We start from the raw sequence: 26003 nt of genomic DNA on the forward strand, positions 1-26003 counted from the left end.
GCCACTTCCGCCCCTCCACCCACCCGGGAAAGGGAGGAATGGAAACTTGCGAACGAAGCCAATCGTAAGGAGCCGCAGTCGGAGGATGGGCCAATTAAAAAGCTCGGCCCGCCTCTCGCCCGCAGGGCACTGTGGGGATTGGAGTTTTTTCCCCTTCTAATAAGTGGTTGCTGGCTGCCTCTACAGGCCAGAGAGAGAGAGAAAGGAGTGTATGCTCGTGTTGAACGCGGGGTTTTGTCATTTTTGTAATATTTATTGCATGGACTCGAAGCAAGTCCATGGAGACACGCCCACTTTCTTGTGGATAATCTGTTTAGTTTGCTTTTATTTATGTTTAATGCCACGGTCATTTTGCAGAGCTTTAAAGCGATAGACCCACAGACCAAAACCCATACGAAGCATAGGAGCCAACTCCTGGGGGCCGAGGTCCCTTTGCACACACAAATATTTGAGGGGCCAGCTCCCTCCCCTCCCAAGTTGTTGGGCATTCCATTTAAATGGTGTCTTGTGATTATGTGGGGGAAGGGCTTACCTGCCCCCCCAAAAAAATATTTTATGTAAGTTGGCACCCCGGATAGAGGCCAGTGGTTTCTAAGCCAAAGGATGTGATTGCAGAATGGATATGTAATGATTTAAGAGGAGAGATGGTGTTCTGCCAATTGTCTGATGTTAGAGAACAAGCAGGAGATAACTTTCAATAGGGAAAAAGGCAAGTGTGCAGAGACAAAGGAGCATGGGTGGATATACCCTTTCTAAAGTAAAATTCATGTTCTGAACAAACTTTGCCGCAGTAAAAGCTGCCCTGTAGACACTTTGCCAAAGTCTGTGGCTGCAATAAAACACTGAAACCTGTGGTGTTTTTCGATTTATTTTTCTCTGTTTATTTCATTGGTTTACAAATGGTGTGATGTGCCTTCCTCAAAGGCAGAGGTAGGATGAGTAGAGGGAGAACATTTGATGTCTTGCTGTAAAACTAGAAAGGTAAAGATTGATTCTGCTATATTGGATTATACAGCACAAGTGTCCATTAAGGCAGCCCAATTATCAAGTGGCTAAAGTGAAAATGCTAAGAGTTACAGAGACTGCACAAAGTAGGCAAAAAGTAACTTGTTTCACAATTATTTGGTAACCCTGCTCACAATAAAGATAAAAGGCACAAGATGCAGCCATGAAAAGCCGCTTTTTTGAACTCTCCTCTGGGCTGCTTTGCTTAGTACTTTAACCACTAGGTGCAATCTAGATGAAGTCAGATGAGACACAATTCAGATGAGGCTACATGCTGTTAGAGCTGTTTCATGCTTTGCACACTGGAACATCTGCCACTGCGTGCCAGTTTTTGCTGCAGCAAACACCGTAAACTATAAAGGGAAGGCACACAGCGTCAGCATACGTGCAGTGGGAATGCTCTGGAAGTTAAAATTGTGGTTAGACTCCTAGTACATGCCAACTGTGCATTTACAAGCTTGCCTTCTTCACACTTTACTGCTACAAACACCAGTGTGCAAGCACATATATGTTACTATGTTCACTGACTTGAAATGGCCTAATCAAAGCATGCAGATAACCAAGTAGCCCCATGTCGTTCAGTGAAGCAGGCTAAATAAATAAATACTTAAGTACAATCCTGCATATAAAATGGGCCAATATCTTCTAAACCAGGGGTCAGCAAACTTTTTCAGCAGGGGGCCGGTCCACTGTCCCTCAGACCTTGGGAGGGCAGGCTGTTTTGGGGGGGGGGGGAGATGTAAAAGCACCATGAGCCCCGGTGGCTGCTTACCTGTGTATTGTATCTATGGCTCTTCCCCTCCCCTCTTTCCCTCTTTCATTCAATTTTCTCTCTGTAACCCCCTTTCCCCCCTCCTCTCCCAAATTGAAATTGGGCTGAGGGTATGTTACGTGCCCCTGACTGAACTTATGTTATATCTGAAGATACTTGGGTTAGCCCATCTATAGGTTGATTCAGGCAATCAACAATGGTACCTGCTATCTCAGGGTTCTTAGCCCAAGGTTGTTATCCTGAGCTAAGCATCCATCTGCCTAAATGATAATCCAGTCTGTTTTCCAGCCATCCTTCCTTGAGGACTGAATTTAGAAAATCACTGACTGGCAATCGACCTATGAAACTGTGAACTGTTAATGACTATGGTAGTATTGACATGATGGTGTCATGCTAGAATGAAAAGGAAGAAAATGGGACTTCCAATATTGCCATGGATTGTGGACTCCCTCAACTTTCAGCAACCTCTGATTGACCTTTTGAACATGTACTTTATCTACACAGCCAAGAAGTTAATCTGAGGCCAACGTGAGATAAAGGGTTTTTATCACAGGATAACTGATGGATGCCTAAAAAGAGATCAGGTAGTCAAACAGCCATCCATCTTATTTATATGAAAACTAAGAAAAGTGGGGGCGGGGAAGAATCACACAGATTGCCAAAACTCATTTTTCCTTTCTGAGAGGGAATGCAGCAGTTGACAAGTAACTCTGTCAGCTTTGACGACTGATTCAGTTTGTTTTTCCTTTACTGTGACATATGCAAATATATCTGTCTGCATGGCTGGGCATGAATCCTGGATTTCTGCACCTGTGAGCACAAGTTCTTTTTCGGGGCTTTAAATAGCTAGAATTGTCATAGCGCAGTTTCCCGTAGGAGGTGCTTTTCAAACATCCTTTTAGACTAGTCGATATTGCCAACAAAAGCTCATTCTGTGGGAGGAATAATGGTGACAGAGCTTCTTTAGATGTTCATTTGGAGCCCAGTTCAGAGCCTGAACATTAGTTCATGCTCTACCTTGAAAGGACATTCAAAACACATTCTTTCCCTCCAAGAATTCTAGGCACTATAGTTGACCTCTCTCAGAATTCCCAGCAACCTATGTTTATTTCATTATTTTTTAGGGAAAGAATGTGCTTTGAATGTGCTTTCAAGGTATAGTGTGTACAGATCCAAAGAAGGTAATGTGAGATAATGAAGCTGGAGAAAGGAAAGTTATTTTTATGTGTAGGAAGCTGGAGCAAAGAAAAGAGAAGGAGGTGGTGTGTGAGTCACTCAGGCTGGCACAGACTGGGAAAAAGAAGGTGCCCGCAGGGAAAGGAGGCTTGAATAACCAAGGCAGGCAACAACAAGAAGCACACTCAACATATTATCTCAGAATCAAAACTCTTCCAAGTAAACATGTTTGAGAGCAGCCTACTAGACTTGCACTTGGTAAACTATTGTTCTCAACTTCTGGCAAGAACCATTGCATCAAAACAGGGTGGAGACACGTAACAAACAAAACTTGCACGCTTGCCTCCCAAGGCATCTTGCCACATAGGTTCAAGACACATGAGCATTGGAAGCTATTTTATACAGAGTGAGGCTATGAGTCCACTTAGCTCAGAAATGTCTACACTATCTGTGGCAGTGGCTCTCTGGGGTCTCCACCCGTACCAGGAGGTGCCAGGGATTGAACCTGCAACCTTATGTACAACAACGACATAAGAAAAGCCCTGCTGGGTCAGTCCAAAGGTCCGTCTAGTCCAGCATCCAGTTCTTACAGTGGCCAACCAGATGGCTGTGGGAAGCCCACAAGCATGGCCCATACACAACAGCAACGCTCCACCTTGTGATTCCCAGCAGCCGGCATTCATAGGTAATACTGCGTCCATCAGTGGGGGTGGAATGTACCCATCATGGCTAGCAGTTACCACCCCTGGCCACTGAGTATGCTGGCTGGGACTGATGAGAGTTGGGAGCCCAGCAAATGGAGCACCACAGCTCCCCCACTCCTGCTTTAAGGTGCTGCACAACTCTTCGTCGTTTTAACTAAAGAAACAAATCATCAGGTGGAAGTTGTCATAATGGTTACCACAGGGGACCTGGTAAAGGTAAAGGGACCCCCGACCATTAAGTCCAGTTGCGGACAACTCTGGGGTTGCGGCGCTCATCTCGCTTTCATGGCCGAGGGAGCCAGAATTTGTCTGCAGACAGCTTCTGGGTCATGTGGCCAGCATGACTAAGTCGCTTCTGGCGAACCAGAGCAACACACGGAAACACCGTGGTAAGCCTGTGTTAAATCCCCACCCAGTCATGAGACTGAGTGTGTTGGGACTTGCATCAATCACTCTCTCTCTCTCTCTCTAACCAGCCCTGAATTCCATGGATGCAAGGTAAATTAAGCAACCTGAATAATAAAAGCAAAACAAACCATAATGACAGCTCTGGTGGATTAACAATGATCAAAAGAAGTTCAAATGAAAGGCATGTGAGGCATTTACAGTGCAATGGTATAAATGTCTTCTCAGAAACGTCCATTGTATTCAGTGGGGCTCACTTTCAACAAAGTGGCATAGAATTGTAACCATAGGCAATGTGTGCAATACTTAAGGCTGTACCACCAAACTTCATAGCAAGGATGGGGAATCTGTGGCCCTCTGGCTTTTATTACACTTCAACTCCCATCAGCCCCAGCTGGCATGACTAACGGCTAAGGATAATGGGAGCTGTAGTCTTGCAATCTGGAGGCTCCTCATTTCTGCTTTACAGTCTGGGGCAGACTCAGGACACTCTTGTTTGCCTTATTTCAGAGGCAAAACAGCTTACATTTCCCACCATGAATTAACATGTGTACAGGTTAGGTCTTGGGCCCCAAGTCCCATTCTCAGGCACAAGCGGTGTACAGCTCACAGAATAAACATTTAAATTGGGGCTATAGAATAACAACTCACAGTAATCCACAATGCAATTCATTTTCCTAAAGACAAACCATTACGCACCACACAAATTACACTGAATGCCATGAAACCAATTTGGAGTGACAAAATATGGCCTTAAAGAGGTATAGTCTGAAAATAAAGACTTGGGAAAATATGACTTCCTGGTACTGATATTCAAGCTCTGAACTTTGAGATTTGGCATTTTAGTGAATATTTCACCTGTAATTTCATTGCATTGGTTATAGTTTCAGAATCAGTGGCTGAGTGATCAAGCAGGATGCTAACTCAGAAAGAAATGCAGAAGAACCCACACCCTCCCATTCAAATACTGTTCTACTTGTACACCACAGGAAAAAGCATCAGAAATGCCTAAACCACAGATGGAGAACCTGTGGCCTTCCAGATGTTGTTGGACTCCACCTCCCATCAATCTCACCGAGCATGGCCAATGTTCAGAAATAATGGAAGCTGTAGCCCAACACAATCTAGAGGGCCAAAGGTTCTTCCATCCTTGGCCTAAACAGTCCATATTCTAAAATTCAGATCTAAACAGTGAATCTCACCCTGCCCACCCCAACATCCTTTATTGTCACATATTTCCCACAAACTTAATTACAAGTTTTACAAGAGTTCACAAGTATCAGAGACCTGTTTGGAGGCAGGCCCTGATTGAAAGGTATGTTCAGATAGAAGTAGGCTTTGGTCTTCCCAATAGACTTTACACAAGTCAATTCCTTCCCACCCTTCCAAACAAAGCCGTCTTTTATATTTGCATTTGTCATCTCACTTGGGCAGGAATTATTTTCTTGGCAAGGCAGCAAAAGCAGAGTCAGCTATGACCACAACCCTGAGCTGTCCGGATTCCCAAACTGAATGACCCTTTGTGGATCTTCATGTGTTTGGATAAGTGGTCACTGCGGGCAAATTTCTTCTCACACACTTGGCACTGGTAAGGCTTGAGTCCAGAATGGGAGCGCTTGTGGCGAGAGAGCTCATCCGAGCGGGAAAACCTACCAGACAGAAGAAGAGATGTTTACTGCATAGTTGCGTGAACCAAGGAGGTTGTTCTCACCCAATGGCTTTACACACAGCCAAGGCAAACTACAAGAGAGGATTCTGGGATATAAAGCAGATTTATCTAGCAGATACTGCTCTAGTGTGATTCTCAAGAATCCAGTGTCCTTTTCAGAAATAGAAAAACATGCTCCCTACTCACATTTTGAAACCGCAAGATGCTAGAAAGCAACTTCTCCAGACATGAATCTTTGCCACTTGGAAACAGGCAGGTGCAATTCATTGGCCTCTGGTGCACTGGGGCCATAGGTCATGAACCACTCTTGGGCTCACACAGGGCAGGGATGGCAAAACCCGTTGGTCCTTCAGATTTTGTTGGTCTTCCACTCCCAGCAGCCCCAGCCAGCATGGCCAGTGACCAAGGTTGATGGGAGCTAGAGTCCCAACAGGTTGTGAAGGGTCACAGATTTACCATCTCTGGTGAAAAGGATAATGTAGTAGAGTGAGATGACTAGGACTTGAGAGCCCAGGGTTCAAATTCCCACTCAGTCATAAAAGGTTGATTTGAGGACATGAAGGGGTCAGGGAGAGCTATGCATGTCACCTTGAGCTCCTTGGTGGGATATAAAGGTAATAATAAATAAAATATAAACCTCTCAAAGGTGCACAAAGACAGAGGTTTAATGGCCCATTCTTGACCCTTTATTCTTTTGTACCACTGACATTCTGTCTGTCTCTCTCCTTTCCACCTCTTATTGGTTCCTTCATTCCTTTTCACGTATGAACCAAGGCCAACATGATGCAGAACAAAACCAGCCTTCGATGATAGCAGTAAGCCTTAAAACAAGTTCAAGGAGTGCCTTCCAACAAAGGAACTCAAAGACCTTGACAAATATTAACAAAGTCATCAAGCTTCTGTGAAATACTGTCTCTCTATTTGAAGTGAGGAAAACAAAGACAAAGAAGGAAGCACAACTTGTCCAATGTTACATAATAATTCAGGAACAGACCAGACATGATCTCACTGACAATCTACTCAGAGTCACATCAGAAACAACCCTGGACAAGATATTTTCCTCTTTTTTTAATTGTCAAGGGGCCTTGATTGAACCAAAGTGGTGCCATTGAGTGGGAAAATGTAAGGGGATAACTTTGTCCCTTTTTCTAATCTCAGAAAGACTTATGGGCCGACAAGAACCCCTGCAACTTCAGATCGTGAGAAATAGCTCATGACTAAGGATGATTAGAAATCTGTAACTAGGAAATAGTGGCTGAAATTGTCCCGTCCCTCACCCCCCACCTCTTCTCTCACAATCCCTTTTCTTTCTGTGTTTTGTCTTTTAAAGCCTGTGGGTAGGGTCTGTCTTAACACGGACCTTTGCAAACGACATTAGAAGTCTTTTTTGGCTGAAGAGCAGAATAAAACACTTTCAATGAATATGTTACATTTTAAAGATTTCGTGCATGTACAGTGGTACCTCGACTTACGAATTTAATCCGTTCCGAATGCACATTCGTAGGTCGAAAAAATTGTAAGTAAAAAAAAGCGATTTCCCCATAGGAATGCATTGGAAGCGAAAAATTCGGAAAAATTCGTAAGTCGAGTAAACCGCATCTAAAATTCGTAAGTCGAGTAAACCCCATCTAAAACCGCCAACGGATGTCCATTCGAAAGTCGAAAAATTCGTATGTCGAGTAATTTGTAAGTCGAGGTACCACTGTACATACAACATACATTCTTGTATTTGAAATGGTATGTGTCCATCTCACCCATGACTTCATGCCACTGAGTTTGGCAATTGGCAACAGATCCTCAGGGTGCATATGCATGCAGGTTATATGTTTCAAATATGCCAGTACATGTCCAGCCTTTGAAAGCAGTTCAGAAATCCCAACTGGTACACTGCCCTTCCATAACTTTCTGCACCTTGTAAAGGCAAACATATAATTACGAAGGAGATCTCACAGCCACCCTAGAAAGAAGGAATCCAGTTGGATCGTCTGCTTTTTCAGATTCCCTGGATGATCTTGGGTAATCTACTCAGTGGCAGTTATGAGATCTACTCTAACTCACTGGACTACTGAAAACTTATTGAATGAAAATAATAAAACAAAACAAAGCAAAGCAAAAACAAAAACAAAAACAAAAACAAAACAATTTATACCCCACAAACCTGCCTGTGTTTCCCCAGCCACTCTGGGTAGCTCCCAACAGAATATTAAAAACACGATAAAACATCAAACATTAAAAACTTCCCTAAGCACAGCTGCCGGCAGATGTCTTCTAAAAGTCAGGTAGTTGTTTATGCCCTTGGCATCTGATGGGAGGGCATTCCACAGGGTGGGTGTGTAACGGACCAACCCTGTGCCTGGGTGATGAGCAGGTGCCCAGCACTCATAGAGTTAACACCCACTCTAGATGACTGGCAGCACAATCGCAGAGGCGGGTCTTTTCCACCTTTTAAAAGGGGAGAATGGCAGTTGGGGCGGTTGTTGTGGGTTGTGGGTCAGGGAGTGAGGGTGAGAGGGAGAGCGGGTTGGAGGTTAGGCTTAGGTTAGGAAAGGAAAACGTTTATTCCTGTTTAAAGTTGTATCCAAGCTTATGTACCTAAATGAAGAACATTGTAACCGCATTCTACCTTAACATCCTTGATTTAAATGTTACCTCAATAAACATATTTTGTTTTGTTTAACGTTCGTGGACTCTGGCAGTGTGTCAGTACCTCTAGAGGTGTGGTTGAGGGGAAAAGCACATAGAGGTTTCCTTGAGGAAAGGGGACGGGTGGCTTATTTTACCTAACACACAGAGGACTGGGCAGGGAAGCCAAAGGTGCCACGCAGTTGCCAGAAGGAAAGGGCAAGCTGCAGCAGTTTGGGAACCCAGGGTGGGAGAATCCCAAGGTGGCAGGAGTTTCACTTTAAGAACGTGGAGAACTGAGGTACCCCGAGGACTTCTCTCATAACATCAGAGGTGGGGATTCATTTTAGTCGTCGGTGAACCCTAGAGAGAGACACAGTCAGGGGAAACGTTTTACAGTTGTGAGGGCTCTTGGTGGGACACTGAAAGGGCACGTCACAGGGTGCCACTACCGAGAAGGCCCTCTGCCTGGTTCCCTGTAACCTCACTTCTTGCAGTGAGGGAACCGCCAGAAGGCCCTCGGAGCTGGACCTCAGTGTCTGGGCTCAACGATGGGGGTGGAGATGCTCCTTCAATCTTATTTTAAAATCTAGAAAATATAAAGCAGGGGTGGCTAACCTATAACAGCCCTCCAGATGTTCCTGGACTACGACTCCCATTATCCCTGACCATCCACCATTATAGCTGAGCCTATTAGGAGTTGTAGTCCAGCAACATATGGAGAGCCACAGGCTCCCCATCCCCGATATAGGAGACGCATACATGCTGCAGTAAAGAACTAAAAACCGTGCATTGTCAGTGACCCAGACATATGGTAGAGTCATTAAATGAGCCTATCCATAATGTCCACAAAAGAATGTGGAGTCAGAAGCTTGTTATGCTCACTGTCTCCTCCTCCATTTGCAGCTCATATCTAATGTAGCAGAGAAGTCTGGTTTTATAGAGCACTGCAGAGATCAAACAGATTCCTAATACATTTACCAGAGCTACAAGGGGGAGAAAGAACCCCCACTGACTTCACTTTCTGCATTTAAGCAGGAATACATTCCAAAGTCTCAGGTCATTACAGCCAAAGAAGCTGGAAGGAAGCAGATCAGCCAAGATCACAAATGACCCCCTTGAGAATGATTCTCAAGGAAACAGTAAATTCAACCCTATACATTGTCAGGGATTTCAGGTTGCTTGAGAGGAGCAAATATGTGCAACCCTTGCCTGGGGGCTAGTTCCAGTCCCTGCCCTTCTCCCCTGTTTGGTACCCTTGGAAACTGCATGTGCCCTCCGTATTTTGGAAACAATATTGATATTTCACCGAGCTCCTCTTTTCACGAGATGCCCTGAGCAATGGCTGCAAAAGCCCCCTGCAAACTCTGGCAGCTGCAGGTTCACTAGGAGCAGCCTCTCCACATTTGGAAAGTCCATGCCACCAATGCCATGACAGCTGGAGGCTTTTAAATTATTAAACAAAGCCATCTGCTTGAGGAAAAGGTACAAGGGGCAGCATGGGCAGACACAAATGCAATCCCTGAAGGCTTTGCGATTTCAGCACATCAGATGTGTTCCCCATGGGGAAGGATCAGCAAAGAAGGGAACCTATTAAAAGAAGGAACTCTGTTATGTATTGAAGTTCTCACCTTGGCCACCAGGGGTGTGTGTATATAGTTTATTCTGCTGCGGTTTTCACTCAGGTCAGCTTATGCAAATGAAGGATTAGAAACTGACACTCAGGGATTGGTTAGCTGCAGAATGTTGTTACTGTTACATTGTAGCTGAGCTCTATATAAGCTGGTGGCTGAGGCCTCCAGCTCAGTTCTGTTCCAGCCTGCAAATAAATAAGAGCTGTTTTGGAAATCGCTGTGTTGTCTGTTGTGTCCACCCACAACCTAACACTGGCGACGAGGATGGGATCATGGACATCAGAACACAGACAGCACACAGCCAGTCAGCGCAAGGGCAAATCACTGAGCTGAATCACTGAGCTGAAACGCTGAGCGAAATCACTGAACAGAACCAACTCAGAGCTGCCCGTTCTGGCTAGAGCACTGTGTTCCATCCATCGCCCACCACGTCGGCATCGGAGTCATGGCTACACTAGTGCCTCTACCGCCGTTTGCCCCGGCCTCTGAATCATGGGACTCATATCTCGCTCGGTTCGAATGCTACCTTCAAGCAAACGAACTAACAGAGGTATCAGAGGAGCGGAAGCGAGGCCTTTTCCTCAGCCTCTGCGGGCCCGAAGTGTTTGAGACGGCCAGAGTTTTAGTCGCTCCACTCGCAGTTCACAGAGCACCGTGGGACGCGCTACAAGAAAAGCTACGCGGCCACTACGCGCCCAAGCCGTCCAAAATTGCGGCCCGCCACGCCTTTTACCACCGGAACCAGGCAGAGGGGGAGTCGATCAACGACTACGTCGCCGCTCTCCGAAAGGCCGCATTAACCTGCGAGTTCCGAGACTTAGACGATGCCATGATGGATCGGATCGTCTGCGGGGTCTGGGACAACCGTCTGCAACGGCGCCTCCTTGCCAAGCCAGACCTCACGCTGCAGAAGGCCATCGAGGAGGCTGCGGCCTCAGAAGCGGCTGAACTCTCCGCCCAGGAGATCCGCAAGGCCAGCAGCCCACGACCTACAAAAAAGCCAATCGCCGTACACCATGAAGAGGCTAGCAGCGACGAGGCATCAACCAGCGAAGACGATGACGTGCACCAGACGAAGCGGGAACGCGGGAAGTTCAAACAGAAGTCCAAGGGCCAATCAGAATGCGCCGGCTGTGGAGGCGACCACCCCCGCGTCAAATGCCGATTCAGAGACGCCATCTGCCGGCAGTGCTCCAGAAAGGGTCACATCGCCAAGGTCTGCCGATCTACGCCATCAAACACAGCCTCTTCACCATCTCGCAAGTCCAAGTCGTCAACCCGGTCCGCAAACAGTAACTGTTTCGCTCTCACCAACTGTTGCTGCTCATCCGGAACCACGATTGGACAAACCGACTCGCCTACGCGACGCAAACTACACATCACGGTGCTCATCGAAGGAGCTCCGTGTGACATGGAGATCGACACCGGGTCTGCCCTGTCCGTTGTGTCCTGGAGCACTATCAAAAGACTTGTGCCCAAGCTGTCTAAGAGGCAGCTTGACCGACATCGTGTACACCTGAGGGACTACCAGGGGAACGACATTCCCGTGACGGGCGTCGGCCAGTTCCAGGTCAAGTTCAAAAACTTCTCGGGCCCACTCCGACTCGTGGTAGTTGAAGACCCGCGGCCCAGCCTCCTAGGGCTAGAATGGTTTGGCGCCCTCGGTCTGGAAGTCACCGGCATCAACTGCATCTCCAACGCGGAAGTGGAAAAGTTAACTAAAGAATTTGCCGAGGTTTTCGATGGCACCTTGGGCCAATATACAGGCACACCCATCTCCTTTAGCCTTGATCCACAAGTAGCTCCAATCAAGCTAAAGCCACGCCGGGTTCCGTTCGCCCTCAAGGCTAAGGTGGACGAACAACTGGACAAATTAATCGCGCAAGGGGTTTTGGAGCCGGTCGACCATGCCAAGTGGGAAACGCCTATCGTCACACCTGTCAAGCCGGATGGGTCGGTGAGGATATGCGCAGACTACAAGTGCACGATCAACAAGGCGCTTCAGCAGCACGCTTATCCCGTTCCCGTCGTCCAACACCTGCTGCATTCTTTGGGCGAAGGCAAGGTCTTTGCTAAGCTGGACCTTGCCCAAGCCTATCAACAACTGCCTGTTGACGACGCCACCGCTGAAGCTCAGACGATCGTCACCCACCGAGGAGCGTTCCGATGCCGCCGACTACAGTTCGGGGTGAGCGTGGCTCCTGGCATCTTTCAAAGCCTCATGGAGCGCCTCCTGCAGGGACTGCCAGGCGTGGTACCATACTTCGATGATGTACTGGTATCCGCAGACTCAAATCAGCAGCTGTTCGAGCGCCTCCGCGCTGTGCTGACCAGGTTCCAGGAGGCCGGACTCAAGGTAAAAAAAGAAAAGTGTCTGATTGCCGTTCCACAGGTGGAGTTCCTGGGCTACCTCATCAACGCCTCTGGCCTTCACCCAACGGCATCCAAAATCCGGGCCATCCAGGAGGCCCCGATTCCAAAGAACAAGACTGAGTTGCAGGCGTTCCTAGGGCTGCTGAACTTCTACAATATGTTCCTGCCCCACAAGGCAACGCTAGCTGAGCCTCTCCACCGCCTGCTCAGCACGAAGGCGCCATGGTCCTGGGGTCATCGGGAGACAGCGGCCTTCAACGCGGTCAAGTCCCTTCTCTCCTCAGACAGTGTGCTGGTACAGTACAGTGAAGCCAGGCCACTGGTCCTCGCCTGTGACGCCTCGCCCTTTGGCATCGGTGCAGTCCTCAGTCACCGGTTCCCGGATGGGAGGGAAGCACCACTTGCTTACTTCTCTCGGACGCTGTCTCCGGCGGAACGGAATTACAGCCAGCTCGACAAGGAGGCACTGGCGCTTGTGGCTGGAGTGAAGAGGTTCCACGAATATCTCTACGGGAGAACCTTTGACCTCATCACTGACCACAAGCCGCTCCTGGGCCTCCTTGCAGGGGACAGACCAACTCCGCCGATCCTCTCGCCACGCATGCTGCGATGGACTGTTTTTCTGGCAGCATACAGCTATCGGCTCATTCATCGCCCGGGAAAGTCGCTGGGCCATGCTGATGCCCTCAGTCGTTGCCCCCTTCCGGCGTTGGTGGAAGATCCAGCTCCTGCTTCATCGGTACTCCTACTTGAGGACCTCCCAGCTGCACCAGTGTCGGCTACCGATGTGGCCTCCGCATCTTCCCAGGACCGCACCATCAGACGTGTGCTTAACTGGGTGTGGAGGGGGTGGCCAGAAGGGCCATTCACATCTGAGTTCCAGCCATTTGCGACCAGACAGCATGAGCTCTCGGCTCATCGCGGCTGCCTACTGTGGGGAGACCGAGTCGTGATTCCCCAAAGACTCCGCCAACGCGTCCTTGAGGCTCTGCACATCGGCCACCCAGGGATCGTTAAAATGAAGGCGTTGGCTCGGTGTTACGTCTGGTGGCCTAACATGGACGAGGCCATCACCTCCTGGGTTGCCTCCTGTCAAGCGTGTCAAGAATCGAGACCTGCACCACCGGCAGCTAAGGGCAACACCTGGGAGACGCCAAAGGCACCCTGGTCGAGGGTGCACATTGACCTTGCTGGCCCTTTTCACGGCCGGACCTTTATGGTAGTGGTGGACGCTTATTTGAAATGGCTGGAGGTGGCTCTGATGCCCTCCACCACTACCGAAGCCATAGTCCGGGTGCTGCGGGGCCTATTCGCAACGCATGGATGTCCTGATGTCCTCGTCTCCGACAACGGGCCACAGTTCACATCAGGCGCTTTTGAAAGGTACCTCTTGGGGCTGGGCATCCGCCACGCCCTAACAGCTCCATTCCACCCGGCCAGCAACGGACAGGCAGAACGAATGGTGCGCTCAGCGAAAGAGGCACTGGCACGCCTGGACCAGAAGGACTGGCATGAGCGAGTTACGGAATACTTGCTCGTGCAACACATTACCCCGCATGCAGCCACAGGGCGGAGTCCAGCTGAACTGCTTATGGGCCGTCGCCTCAGATCTCCGCTCGACCGGTTGCATCCAGACTTCGGGGTAGCCGAGCCCCCGGGCGGTGCTAACGCACCAAGGTCTTTTATTCCCGGGGATAAGGTTTTTGCCAGAAACTACGTGGGGGACGTTCCTTGGGTGCCGGCCACGATAGTGGGAGTCACTGGGCCCCGCTCATATCAGGTGGCACTTGAGGACGGGCGTTTGTGGCGCCGGCACATAGACCAACTGAGGCGCCGGGTTGGAACTTTGGACGATACCGCAGTACCCTCAACGGCAGCCTCAGCTCTAGAACCGACACCATTGGAAGGCGAGGCTCCATCTACACCCCCTTCACAAACTGCGGACATGGGGCCAAGCCGAGCCGCTGCAGGGGTTTTGCCTGACTCCCTTGAGACGCCGACCACCGCCTTGCCTGAGTGTCCACCAAGTCCGATCGTGACAGGCCTTCCAACAGCAGCGGAGCCGGAGACCTCAGGCCCAACGACACCAGTGGTAGCACAGCAGTCGCAACGGGACTCGGGCAGCCAACCGGGCTCTGATACTGGCCCACGGCGGTCAGGTAGGGTTCCCAAACGCCCAGCATATCTAAAAGACTATCTTACACACAATTTGCACACATAATGCTGCATCGTAAATTGAACTGTTATGCTATGTGTTTTAAATGAATATTGCTGTATATAATGGAACCACTATGCTTGTAACCTAATGCCTTATCTCGGTGGGGAGGGGTGTTATGTATTGAAGTTCTCACCTTGGCCACCAGGGGTGTGTGTATATAGTTTATTCTGCTGCGGTTTTCACTCAGGTCAGCTTATGCAAATGAAGGATTAGAAACTGACACTCAGGGATTGGTTAGCTGCAGAATGTTGTTACTGTTACATTGTAGCTGAGCTCTATATAAGCTGGTGGCTGAGGCCTCCAGCTCAGTTCTGTTCCAGCCTGCAAATAAATAAGAGCTGTTTTGGAAATCGCTGTGTTGTCTGTTGTGTCCACCCACAACCTAACAAACTCCTTGCCACATGACTGTCTTGAGCTTGTACCTGGAATATCAGCTGCACCCCAGCAGGGCACAGAAGTCTGTAAACTGCAGCTAATCTACTCCCGAAATTAATTCTGGGAAATGCAGAACGATTAAGGTGGAATTATTCACAAAGCCATTGAAAAAGAATGGTAGCTTGCACAATTGCAGTGCATGGGGAGGCTAGCGCAAGCACCCTTTTATTTTTCTCTCCCATCAGGGAAGAGGTCCTATGCCTCTGAACAGTTGCAAGATTAGCAAAAATGCAACACAGGAAGCCTTTTCCCCGTACTGCTAAGAAGACAGGCAGCCACCTTGTACCAAACCAGACTGTCTACGACTGGCTCCAGGGTTTTAGACAGGGGGGCCTTCCCTAGGAAGCTGGGAACTGAACCTGGGCTACTTTCCATTGAAGCATGAGCTCTGTCACTGAGCTATGGCCTTTCCCGCAAAGAGAAAAAAAAACATAGCAATAGCAACAGAAGAGGAGTCTGGTGGATGAGGTCCATGGCCCATCTAGTCCAGCATCCTGTTCTCACAATGGCCTCCCAGAGGCCTGTGGGAAACCCACGAGCAGAACTTGAGCACAAGAGCGCTCACCCTCGTTGTATGCAGAAGCATTACTGCCTCCAACCATGGAAGCAAAGCAGAGCCATCATGGCTACTTGATAGCTTTCTTCTCCGTGAATTTTCCAATTCTGTTTCGAAGGCATCCAGTTAGGTGGCTGTCTCCCGGGGGAGCGAATTCCATAGTTTTAACTATGCACGGCGTGAACAAGTACTGTACTTTCTTTTATCTGCCTTGAATCTTCCAACATTCAGTTTTATTGGATGTCCACAAGTTCCAGCGTTAGGAGAAAAGGAGACAAACTTTTCTCGAACCACTTTCTCCACAACATGCATCATTTTATGAATGTCTATTACACCACCTTTTACTCACTTTTTTCCTGTAGTTCCATATTCTGCAACCTTTCCTCATAGAGAAGCTGCTCCGTCCCCTTGACCAGTTTTGGTTGCCCTTTTCTGAACCTTTACCAGCTCTACAATATCCTGTTCAAGGTGAGGCCACCAGAACCATATGGAACAGTATTCCAAATGCAGTCGCACCATAGATATGTGTAACGGCATTATGGTATCAGCAGTTTTATTTTCAATTCCTCTCCTAAGGATCCCTAGCATTATCATTTGTGAGCTGCCTGGCAGCCAAAGGAGGAACATAAACCTTGCTGAGGAAATAAAAGAATAAAATATGGCAACAGTGCTGTGTATGTATCAGTCATTATCTGACCAGGGATGGAAAAATAACATGAATTGCTAATTGAATCCCATCAGTTAAAGATTCATACACTGTTGACTAAATATGAGATTTGTTTGTTTTCATTGGAAATGTTTCCTTTAAAAAGATGCAGATGGTGATATTAAAAAGCACCAATGATGATCACTGATGTTCTTGAACAGCTCCAATCCATTTCAGCAGAGATTATAGAGAAATGTCTGGTGGGTTGTGTCCAGGACGCATGTACATACAGTGGTGCCCCGCTAGACGAAAATAATTCGTCCCGCGAAAATTTTCGTCTAGCGGGGTTTTCGTCTTGCGGAGCGGCAATGGGAGCCGCGCTCCGCAAAACGAAAAAAAAAAAAGACGAAATTTTTTCGTCTTGCGAGGCAGCCCCATAGACTTTTTCGTCTAGCGGGGCAGCCTCCCGCTAGACGAATGCTTTCGTCTAGCGAGTTTTTCGTCTAGCGAAGCATTCGTCTAGCGGGGTACCACTGTACTTCAGTTCAGGCAATACATTTTAAGTTATTTCTCAACCAATACATAACCTGTCTACAGCCTGCAGTCCTAAACACACTTGTACAGGATTTGGGAGTAGGCCTTGCTGAACACAATGGGACTGGAGCCTGAGAAATATACATGATTGCACTGTTGGCTGGGAGTACTAGTTTATCCTAGTTGTTAAGTGAGCCTAACTGATCCCACAAAGCTTTCATTGAGCAAAAAAGTTAATTGTCAACTTGAAAAAATAATAATAATCAAATAACCAGGCCGTTTTTATTGCCACACACTTACCTCCAGCCACAGTTGGGCCAAGTACAGGTGTAAGGCTTTTCTCCAGTATGGCGTCGGAAGTGTGCCTTGAGGTGAGAACTCTTAGTGTACATCTTTGTGCAACCGGGATGTGTGCACTTGTGGACTCGGATGACAGAAGAGGTGGCTTTGGGGGCCCTGGCCTCCACATTCTTCACGCTTCCAATAACTCCAGGCCTCAGCGTCACAGGCAAAGGGGCTATCCGTACATACTTTGGTTCTGTGCCTGTCGTAGGACTTTGGATGACCTGGGGAAGAACGGTCAGGCTGTGCCCTTGCATTTTGATGACTAACTGAGCCACCCTAATACCACCAACAGGGCTCTGAGTAGGTGAGTTGCTTTCACTCGCTTGGTTGGGCTGGATCTGAAGGACAACAGGGATAGTCCCCGCAGTCCCTGGGGTGCCTGTACCACCAGAAACCACCACTCCTGCCTGAGCAGAGCTGGAAAGGCCTTCATCTGGAGCAGCTACAGGAACAGTCTGTTCCCCAGGGCTGCCCAAGCTGTTCTCAGAATTTCTCTTCAGCTGTCCTCCTACCTGCTGCTTGTCATTCAGCTCATCTTTGAGAAATGCCATTTTCTCATTCAGGAACTCTTCAATCTCCTCCAGTGTAGGGCTAAAGTCCCTGGAGAGTTCTGGGCAAAAATCAGGAAGTTTGAGGTAGGTTTCGTAGATAGTGGTCTGTGGTTTCTCCCCATCCTTCTTTACCCTGGACTGTGAAACACACGTCTCTGATGTGCAGATTAGGTTGGAGGTAGCTGATGAGTTAGACGCCTGCTCCCCGCTGCAATCCTGCAGCCAATTCAGTGGTGGCATCTCATGCTTGAGAGCATCTGAAGTGTTGGCTAGCTGAATAGGAGCTGAAGCAGTCAGCTGACTTGAAGCAGACACCAGTTTGCTATGATTTACTGAGACCATTGGTTTGCCGCCTCCTCATAAAAGGTGTATTGATAGCTGTATATATAACTATTATGCCAACAAGCTGAAAATTATGAATATTGGTTATAGATCCACCTGCAGGAAGACAACCACAAGGAGGCTCCTTAATTTAAAAATAGTAATACAGGGAATACAGAACACCTGAAGGGGTCTATATACTTCTTTGATTTACTACTAAATATAAACCGATTCAGTATATTTTTTTTAAAACCTCTCTTCTCCTCCCCCTTTTAAAACCCTTATTTTGAAAAGAAAAAAAAGATAATACAAATTCGAATTTACAAGAATCTGTTTGAGAATCCATGCATTGTTTGAACTCTAGCCAACAGTGCATTGAATGCACTCATTCAGAACCATCTGGAAGGTTGTGCCCTGAGGGTTTAACAGATTGAAGAATAGAGGCAATTTCTTTAATGGGGTCCAACTCAAGGCCTATCTGCCAGGGCTCTTTCCCACTTGAAAGCAAGAATGTAGTTCTTTGAAACAAAATAAGGCCTGCATCTGATAAACGAATCAAAAGAAATATTAGTTAACCTCAAACAGCACATACTATGAATTACAAAACTATGTGATGATGATAGACAGGTTTGCCTGGGAAAAATCGTATTTGTCCCATTAATAGTTTCTCAATTTCTCCCAAAGTTAAAAAGGGTCAGTGTGAAAAGCATTTCAAAAAACTACGGTTACCTCAGATTCTGTTCCATGTCTCTGTTCACACTTACATCAATATTACCGGTAGTTTTGATGAGCTTGTACTGGTACACCCAGTGCTTTTTTCTGGGGCTACGCAGGTCTTCTAACAGAAGAAACTAAAAAAAAAATAATTTTCAGTTTCTTCTCTAGCATGGTTAATCATCAGTTCCGTTGCTACCCCTGATGGCGGATTCCTTTCCTTTCCCAGTGTTTCCCGAGTCTCAGGCGGAAGCGAGAGTACCCCAAAACATTTTTTTAAGAAAAAAAGCACTGGGTACACCCCATATGTTTAAGGCAGATGGCTTCCAGCAATTCATCCTGGGAACTGTAGTTTCCCCACATAGCTACAACACCCTTAATAAATTGCAGTTCCCAGGATTCTTGGGCTTTAAATATATGATGTGTACATAGCCAAAGGGGGGTTGTAAAATCTGGTGGGGCACATGTTTGGTCCTTCTGGGGTAGTTTCTCCATCTTTGGTCCCCACCCTGCACTCAGCTCTCACATGGGCTCCTGGAAGCTGTCAGCATGTAAGAGTGGCTACACCCCAGGAAGCGGTTTCGGCTGGCTGGCTAAACCAGGTGTGGGTAGCCGGTGGGTCTCAAACCCTCGATGTGTCAGGGACTTACCCTGTATGTGAAGACAGGATTGAGTGGATTGAGTGGATGAGACCAATAGTGGGTTCAATGGTCAAGAAGGCGGTTTCTGCATGTGCTGTAGAGGGAGGTGAAGGGCAGGTGGGGCTGGTCAACCTGGGAAGAGAGCCCATCTAGGAGAAGGAAAACTCTCATCCTAAACCTCCACTGCCTTGCAGGATATCTCTGAGAGAAGAAAGGGCTAAGGAGTAAACCCTACATAAATCCAGAGTGAAGTCCCTACAATGGTTGGATGGTGCCTTGTATACCTCCCTCTGGTTACTCCTGCAGCCCAGCTGGTGCCAAAAATACTGCTCTGCTTTCTTTTGGATTACATCAGCAAGGCTGAGTGGGGTGGTCTTGTTGTCTGGGAAGCCCAGGACCTCCAAACACACTGCCCTGGCTTGCATCCCAGGAGATCATTTCGGTCTTGCTAATATGGCAGTTTGCTGTATTAGCGAGGGAGGCACACTCCATTGCCTCTCAAGACAGACAGGTGCCAACAACATAGCCAAAGTGGGGAGGAGGTAAGCCAGACTGGATGGAGAGAACACACAGCCTCTGACAGTGTGAAGGCATGAAATTCCTTCAGCTTTGTCCATGCTGCTCTTTGCCATTGCTATCTTCTCAAGTTGCTGAAAGCTCAGCTGGAGATTGGGGAAGCATTCTTTAATAAACACACCCAGCCTTTAAGGGAGCAGCATTTAAAGTATTTCAAGGTCTGCCAGCGGCAACACAGGGGTCAAAGACCTGATGTTGCTCAATGCATTTCATAACCCCATTCACAAGATTGGAAGCACCTCTTGTCTTGCTCCCACACTAGATCAACACCTACTCCAGGTGTTTACAAAGGACAGAATGGGAGGAACCAGCCTCATTCTTAGTTTCCCCTCCCTCTAGGAGTGTTTGGTAGCAGTGTTTGATTAAAATTAAGTCCAGAGGTTGTTGAATCTGAATAATTCCATGTGTGTTTTCCCCTACAAATCCACAGCATAGAGATAGTAAGAGCTAGAGAACTGACCATTAATTTCTTACAGGCCAGTTTTCAGTCAACGCCATTCATTTTTCACTGCTAAAATGTTTCCTGTTTGTAATTGCATGTGCTCACTGGAAGGGCAGATCCTGAAGTTGAGGCTCCAGTACTTTGGCCACCTCATGAGAAGAGAAGACTCCCTGGAAAAGACCCTGATGTTGGGAAAGATGGAGGGCACAAGGAGAAGGGGACGGCAGAGGATGAGATGGTTGGACAGTGTTCTTGAAGCGACTGGCATGAGTTTGGCCAAACTGCGGGAGGAAGTGGAGGATAGGGGTGCCTGGCGTGCTCTGGTCCATGGGGTCATGAAGAGTCGGACATGACTGAACAACAAAAAAGAAGGCAGATTGTCTAAAACGTTTTTCTCAATGGTCAAAAGCTGTAATTAATGGATATTTGGAGGCTGAGACATCATTGGATAAACAGTTTATGTATTTCTCAGAGCCCAACCAATCAACAGCAAGAACTGATTACATTATGATTTCCAGTGAATTAGCTCCAAGCATCAGCAAAATCGAAATTCAACCAAGTACATTGTCTGATCATAATCCGATATTGTGTGAAATAAAAGGATTGGAAGAGAAAACATTCAGATGGAGACTCAATGAGAATTTACTTGATGATCAAGATCTAGAAGAGAAAGCAAGGAAGAAGTTGATGGATTATTTTGCAATCAATAGGAATCAAGAAACAAAAGAATGCATCGCTTGGGATGCAAGTAAAGCAGTAATGAGATGATTCTTTATCCAACAAAATAGCTTAAGGAAAGGCACATTTTGTATTTGTGGGAATTTTGCCATAATCCATCTTTAAAATCTCATCTGTGTTTTAAAGCATCCTCACTTCATCTTTAATGGGGCACACATTTATTCTGGCACTGTAATGGCCTTTGCCTATATATACAAAGTTGTATACAATTATTTTGGATGTTTGTGTGCATTCCCAAAAACAAACAGTCAAGTGAAAACTGGATGTGTGAACTGGATTTAGATACAGGTACAGTGGTGCCTCGGGTTAAGAACTTAATTCGTTCTGGAGGTCCGTTCTTAACCTGAAACTGTTCTTAACCTGAAGCACCACTTTAGCTAATGGGGCCTCCCGCTGCCGCTGCGCCGCCAGAGCACAATTTCTGTTCTTATCCTGAAGCAAAATTCTTAACCTGAAGCATTATTTCTGGGTTAGCGGAGTCTGTAACCTGAAGCGTATGTAAGCTGAGGTACCACAGTACAAGTAAAGTTTTGTGAGCAGAGTTAAGGTGTGCTCTGCCTATTTTTGCCAAAAAAACATAATTTATTATTTTTTTATTCCCAACTTACAAAACTAAACACTGAAAAACAAAATAGCCAGTTTACCGGTACATCTTTTAATTAGCGTCATGTCTCTACCATATTTTTCCTCTTTAACGTGTATGTAAGCATATATCTAAGATCCTCTAGCAACCTGAAGATTTTCTGTATACTTCATCATAATATTATAGTTCGTACTTTAATAATCTGATGAACATCTTTGATCAATATTTCTGCATATGTGCAGAATTTTGTGAATGTGATAAAATTACACCACACTATATACAAGACCAAATATCTTGTCTCTGCCTTTAGCTAATTTAAGTTGTTGGTCAATTTTTCTGCCATAGCTATTTGCCACAGCTCACTGTACCATGCACTCAATGCCAAAGTTCTGTAGTTTCCCAATTCTGTGGTTACTTTATCTCTGTTGCATAAGGCACATAAAGGAACAGAGAGCTGTAACCAAGATCAGTACAATATGACCTCAGTTTTTAAGTTTTGGGATTTTTCCATGCTCCATTTAGGAGAACAACCACAGCTCAGTGGTAGAGCACATCGCTATGCATGCAGAAGATACTCTATAGGTTAAAATTCTTGCAACGTTTTTAAATGTTTTGCTTATGTTTCTTATTTTAATTTTAATTGCATCATTGTTCCACTTTGGTGTCTGCCACTCTAGGCTCTTTTGAGGGGACAAGTGGGATAGGAAATAAATGTATAAAAACATCTCCATTCAAAATAACCATTGCAGCAGGTGATGGGCAGGGCCTCCAAGAGGTCCTGAGAGGCCCAGGCTACTTCCAGCTTTGCTGTCCCTGGCCATAATACAAATAAATGATGGCACACGAGAACAAAATAAGGTACCCCCCCACACACAAAATGATGCATCACCACACATATATAAGACATACAGCCCAATCTCCACTCTCCAGCGATCTACTTTCATACCGGCTTGCCATTTCTCCTACTGCTCAGTTCCCAGCTCTAATCTAAAACTTATGACCGTATGCAGATAATTGGAAAGAGGGGTGCCAACTTAAAATATTTTTGGGAGGGAGCAGGTAAGCCCCACCCTGCATACTTGATAATATGATGCAGAATGCACACACATTATTTGAATGGCAATGCCCATCCACTTTGGGGTGGGGTGGGGTGGGGTGGGTCTGGCCACCTCAAATACTTTATTGGGGACATCTCTGGCCCTCGGAGTTGGATCCTCTGGCTGCTGAGAGATTTCTAAGGCGATTGTTGTTTGCATCCTGCCCTTGGCCTGCACCCCCAATGGAGGCCGGTTTTGCCAGCGTCTGGTTATGCCTCTGGCCTGGGCAATGGTTAAACACGGGGTGGGGGAGGTAGAAACCATGTGAAAAGTGTCTCTCACTCCAGCAACCACCGGGCTTGGGGAATGGAGAAGGCGGGGCCGAGCTTCTCGTCGACCTGTTTGCCCCGATCAGATACTTAAGGGCATAAATATGAACCGCGCAGGCCACGCGCACCGTGCTCAGTCGGAAATCATGCGTTTGCCCGGTGCAGACCACCACCCCCTACAATCGGGCAGCGCTCTTGGAAGCGCCGAGCTCATGCGACTTGCCCTACAGAGAGATGACGACGGCACCATTCCCTTCTGCCCTCCCCATTCAGTGCAACCTGGAATCCCGCCCTCCAATCAAGCAGCAGGGGGCAGGCCTGCCGTCAATCAACGGGTCCTCGCGCTTCCCATAGGGCGGCGCAAGGCCGCATCCCGCCCCGTTGCTAACTGTTTGTTGTGGGACGAGCGTGTCGAGTTTCTCGCGTCCGCCAGGCAGCCCTTTTTTCGCTCCACGCGATTGCAACACGTCTCCCTTGCCCTAGAAGCTGAGCGTGCTTGGCCGGATTTCCGCACTTAAAACCCGATTGCATCTGTCAGCGGGGAGGGAGGGACGCGCATAGTCTGCATTTCTGGATTAGCGCTTTCGCGGGGCGAAGATCGGCTGGAAAATCCGCTCGTCGTCCAGATTTCCCTCCGAAGGTCATCGGGCTCAACTGCAAGCCCGAAGTTAACTTGGCGCGCGAGATTCCACCCCCCCTGCCTTTTCCCCCAGGCTCCAAATAAACTCAAGAGGGGCAGATAAAAATAAGAACAAATCTATAGGAAGATCCGCCTCCTGAACTTGTAAGATTTCAGTGGGAGCGATTGGGCAACGTCTTTTATCACATTCATCAACAAAAACATCACACACCTCGGCTAGTCGGGCAGGTGAGCCCAAATTTCTATCCCCGCCACTCAGCCAGTTGTGATCAAACTTCTTAACTTGGGAAAGGGCGCGGGCGCGATGGGGCAAGTCGCGCGCCCCCCAACTATCCCTACACTTAGTGCCCCTTCCCCACCAGGTCTCTAACTCGGGGACAGAACTCCACCGATGGCTCGCTCCAGGCGCGCGCGCACCCCAGCGACCCCATCCCTTGTCACCGGCCGTATCACGGGGGGAGGGGCGCTTATCTTGCGCGCGCGCGCGCGCACACACACACACACACACCGGCTCGGCTGCTCCGCTCGCCCTTACCATAGCCCAGCTGCCAGCGACGTCGCGCTCCTTTCTCTGCTGGCGCCCGGTCTGCCTCTAGCTCTCTTGCCGCTCACATGACCCGGGGAAAGTGCCAGCTGGAGCAAACAGCGCCGCCCCCTCGAAGGCTTGGCTCCATCCTAGCTGCCCCATTGGGCAGGCCGTCGCAGGGGCTCGCCTGGCCCTGCGTCCCGGAGAACCACGTGGCGGCCGCTCGCGGAGAACACGGCCCAGCGGCGCGTGGCTGCAGAAAGTGCGCAGGTAGCTAATTGGACTTAATGCGCGCACGTGTGCGCACACACAACGTCACCTGATTGTGTATTAGGTCATTTACTTCAAAATGCGATAAGCTGTCCGTCTTGAGTCTGGAGACGGAGCTTATTTGGCTCATTTGAACTGATTTTAAACTTATAATGCCGTAATTAAAAGTTCTGCAACTGTTGGGTCACACAACTTGGCATTAATTAAGGAACATATCTGTGGACACATCTGCAAGATACAGGTGGGTAGCCGCGTGGTCTGCCATAGTCAAAACAAAATCGAAAATTCTTTCTAGTAGCACCTTAGAGACCAACTGAGTTAGTTGCTGGTATGAGCTTTCGTGTGCATGCACACTTCTTCAGATACACACTTCTTCAGATACACAAAGTGGATGGGCATTGTGTGTATCTGAAGAAGTGTGCATGCACACGAAAGCTCATACCAGCAACTAACTCAGTTGGTCTCTAAGGTGCTACTAGAAAGAATTTTCGATTTTGTTTTGACATCTGCAAGAGCTATTTATTAGGGTCGGTATGGGTAGTGGATTTCTTTTTTTTTTTTTTTTTAATAAGATTTTATTATTTTTCCATGAAACAAACAAAACAACATTAAACCTACATATATAAACACCATAAAAACATAATAGACAAGCAATAACCAAAAAAAATACAATAAAACCGTATAACAGAACAAACTTATACAAACCTTGCTAAATCCTTATCTCTGTTTCTAAACTTGTTTTAACTTCTTAGGGGGACTTCCCCTGGTCCCTCCTCTGTCTTCAAAAACCTATATACTTTTAAGGTAGCTTCATTTCTTTTATCATTAACTTAAACTCAACATTCTAATATTTCTTGAAATTATCTAGACAAAAATATTCCTTAACTTATGTTCTACATCTTATCATCTTCTTATACAAATAGGTCTATCCAATCAAATATTATCTTCTTTAACATTTATAACTCTACTTAGACTTCAAAAGCCGATTCTTTTATATATTTCTGCACAAACATTCAGACATTCATTTTAGCATGATTAACTAAATAGTCTTTAAATTTCTTCCAATCTTGTGACACCTTCTCCTCCCTCTGGTCTCGGACTCTGGCGGTGAGGTCTGCAAGCTCCATGTACTCCATCAATTTCATCTGCCATTCTTCAATAGTCGGTATCTCTTCGCCCTTCCAAGTTCTTGCCAATAAAATTCTAGCAGCTGTTGTGGCATACATAAAAAACACTCTGTCCTGACTGGGTATCTCCTCATTGGTCATGCTCAAGAGAAAAGCCTCTGGTTTCTTACAAAAGGTAATTTTCATTACCTTCTTAAGCTCATTATAAATCTTATCCCAGAAGGCCTTTACCCCTGAACACGACCACCACATGTGATAAAAGGTACCTTTTGACGATTTACATTTCCAACACACATCCGACATTTTAGAATTCATTCTAGCTAGCTTAACTGGTGTCAGATACCATCTATATATCATTTTCATTACATTTTCTCTTAAACTATTACAAGCTGTGAAATTGATATCTTTCCTCCA

The 26003-nt window shown here is 47.1% G+C and overlaps 1 protein-coding gene across 1 annotated transcript; it reads right to left on the reverse strand.

The window, feature by feature from the left end:
• Positions 1-4482: 4482 nt before the first annotated feature.
• LOC117048691 (Krueppel-like factor 15) lies at positions 4483-24250 on the reverse strand. The gene is made up of 3 exons (XM_033152842.1): positions 24202-24250; positions 17050-18083; positions 4483-5711 (listed from the first exon to the last, which is right to left on the reverse strand). The coding sequence occupies exons 2-3, from the start codon at positions 17985-17987 to the stop codon at positions 5531-5533; spliced, it is 1119 nt and encodes a 372-aa protein (XP_033008733.1). The 5' UTR covers positions 17988-18083; positions 24202-24250; the 3' UTR covers positions 4483-5530.
• Positions 24251-26003: the final 1753 nt, after the last annotated feature.

Source organism: Lacerta agilis, chromosome 6, assembly GCF_009819535.1.
Source record: "Lacerta agilis isolate rLacAgi1 chromosome 6, rLacAgi1.pri, whole genome shotgun sequence".
Taxonomy (NCBI): Eukaryota; Metazoa; Chordata; class Lepidosauria; order Squamata; family Lacertidae; genus Lacerta; species Lacerta agilis.

Coding starts and splice junctions, on each gene's coding strand:
- LOC117048691 (XM_033152842.1), bottom strand. CDS start 17,987: ATGGTCTCAGTAAATCATAGCAAACTGGTGTCTGCTTCAAGTCAGCTG. Junction 5,712..17,049: donor TGGCCCAACTGTGGCTGGAG/GTAAGTGTGTGG, acceptor TCTGTCTGGTAG/GTTTTCCCGCTCGGATGAGC.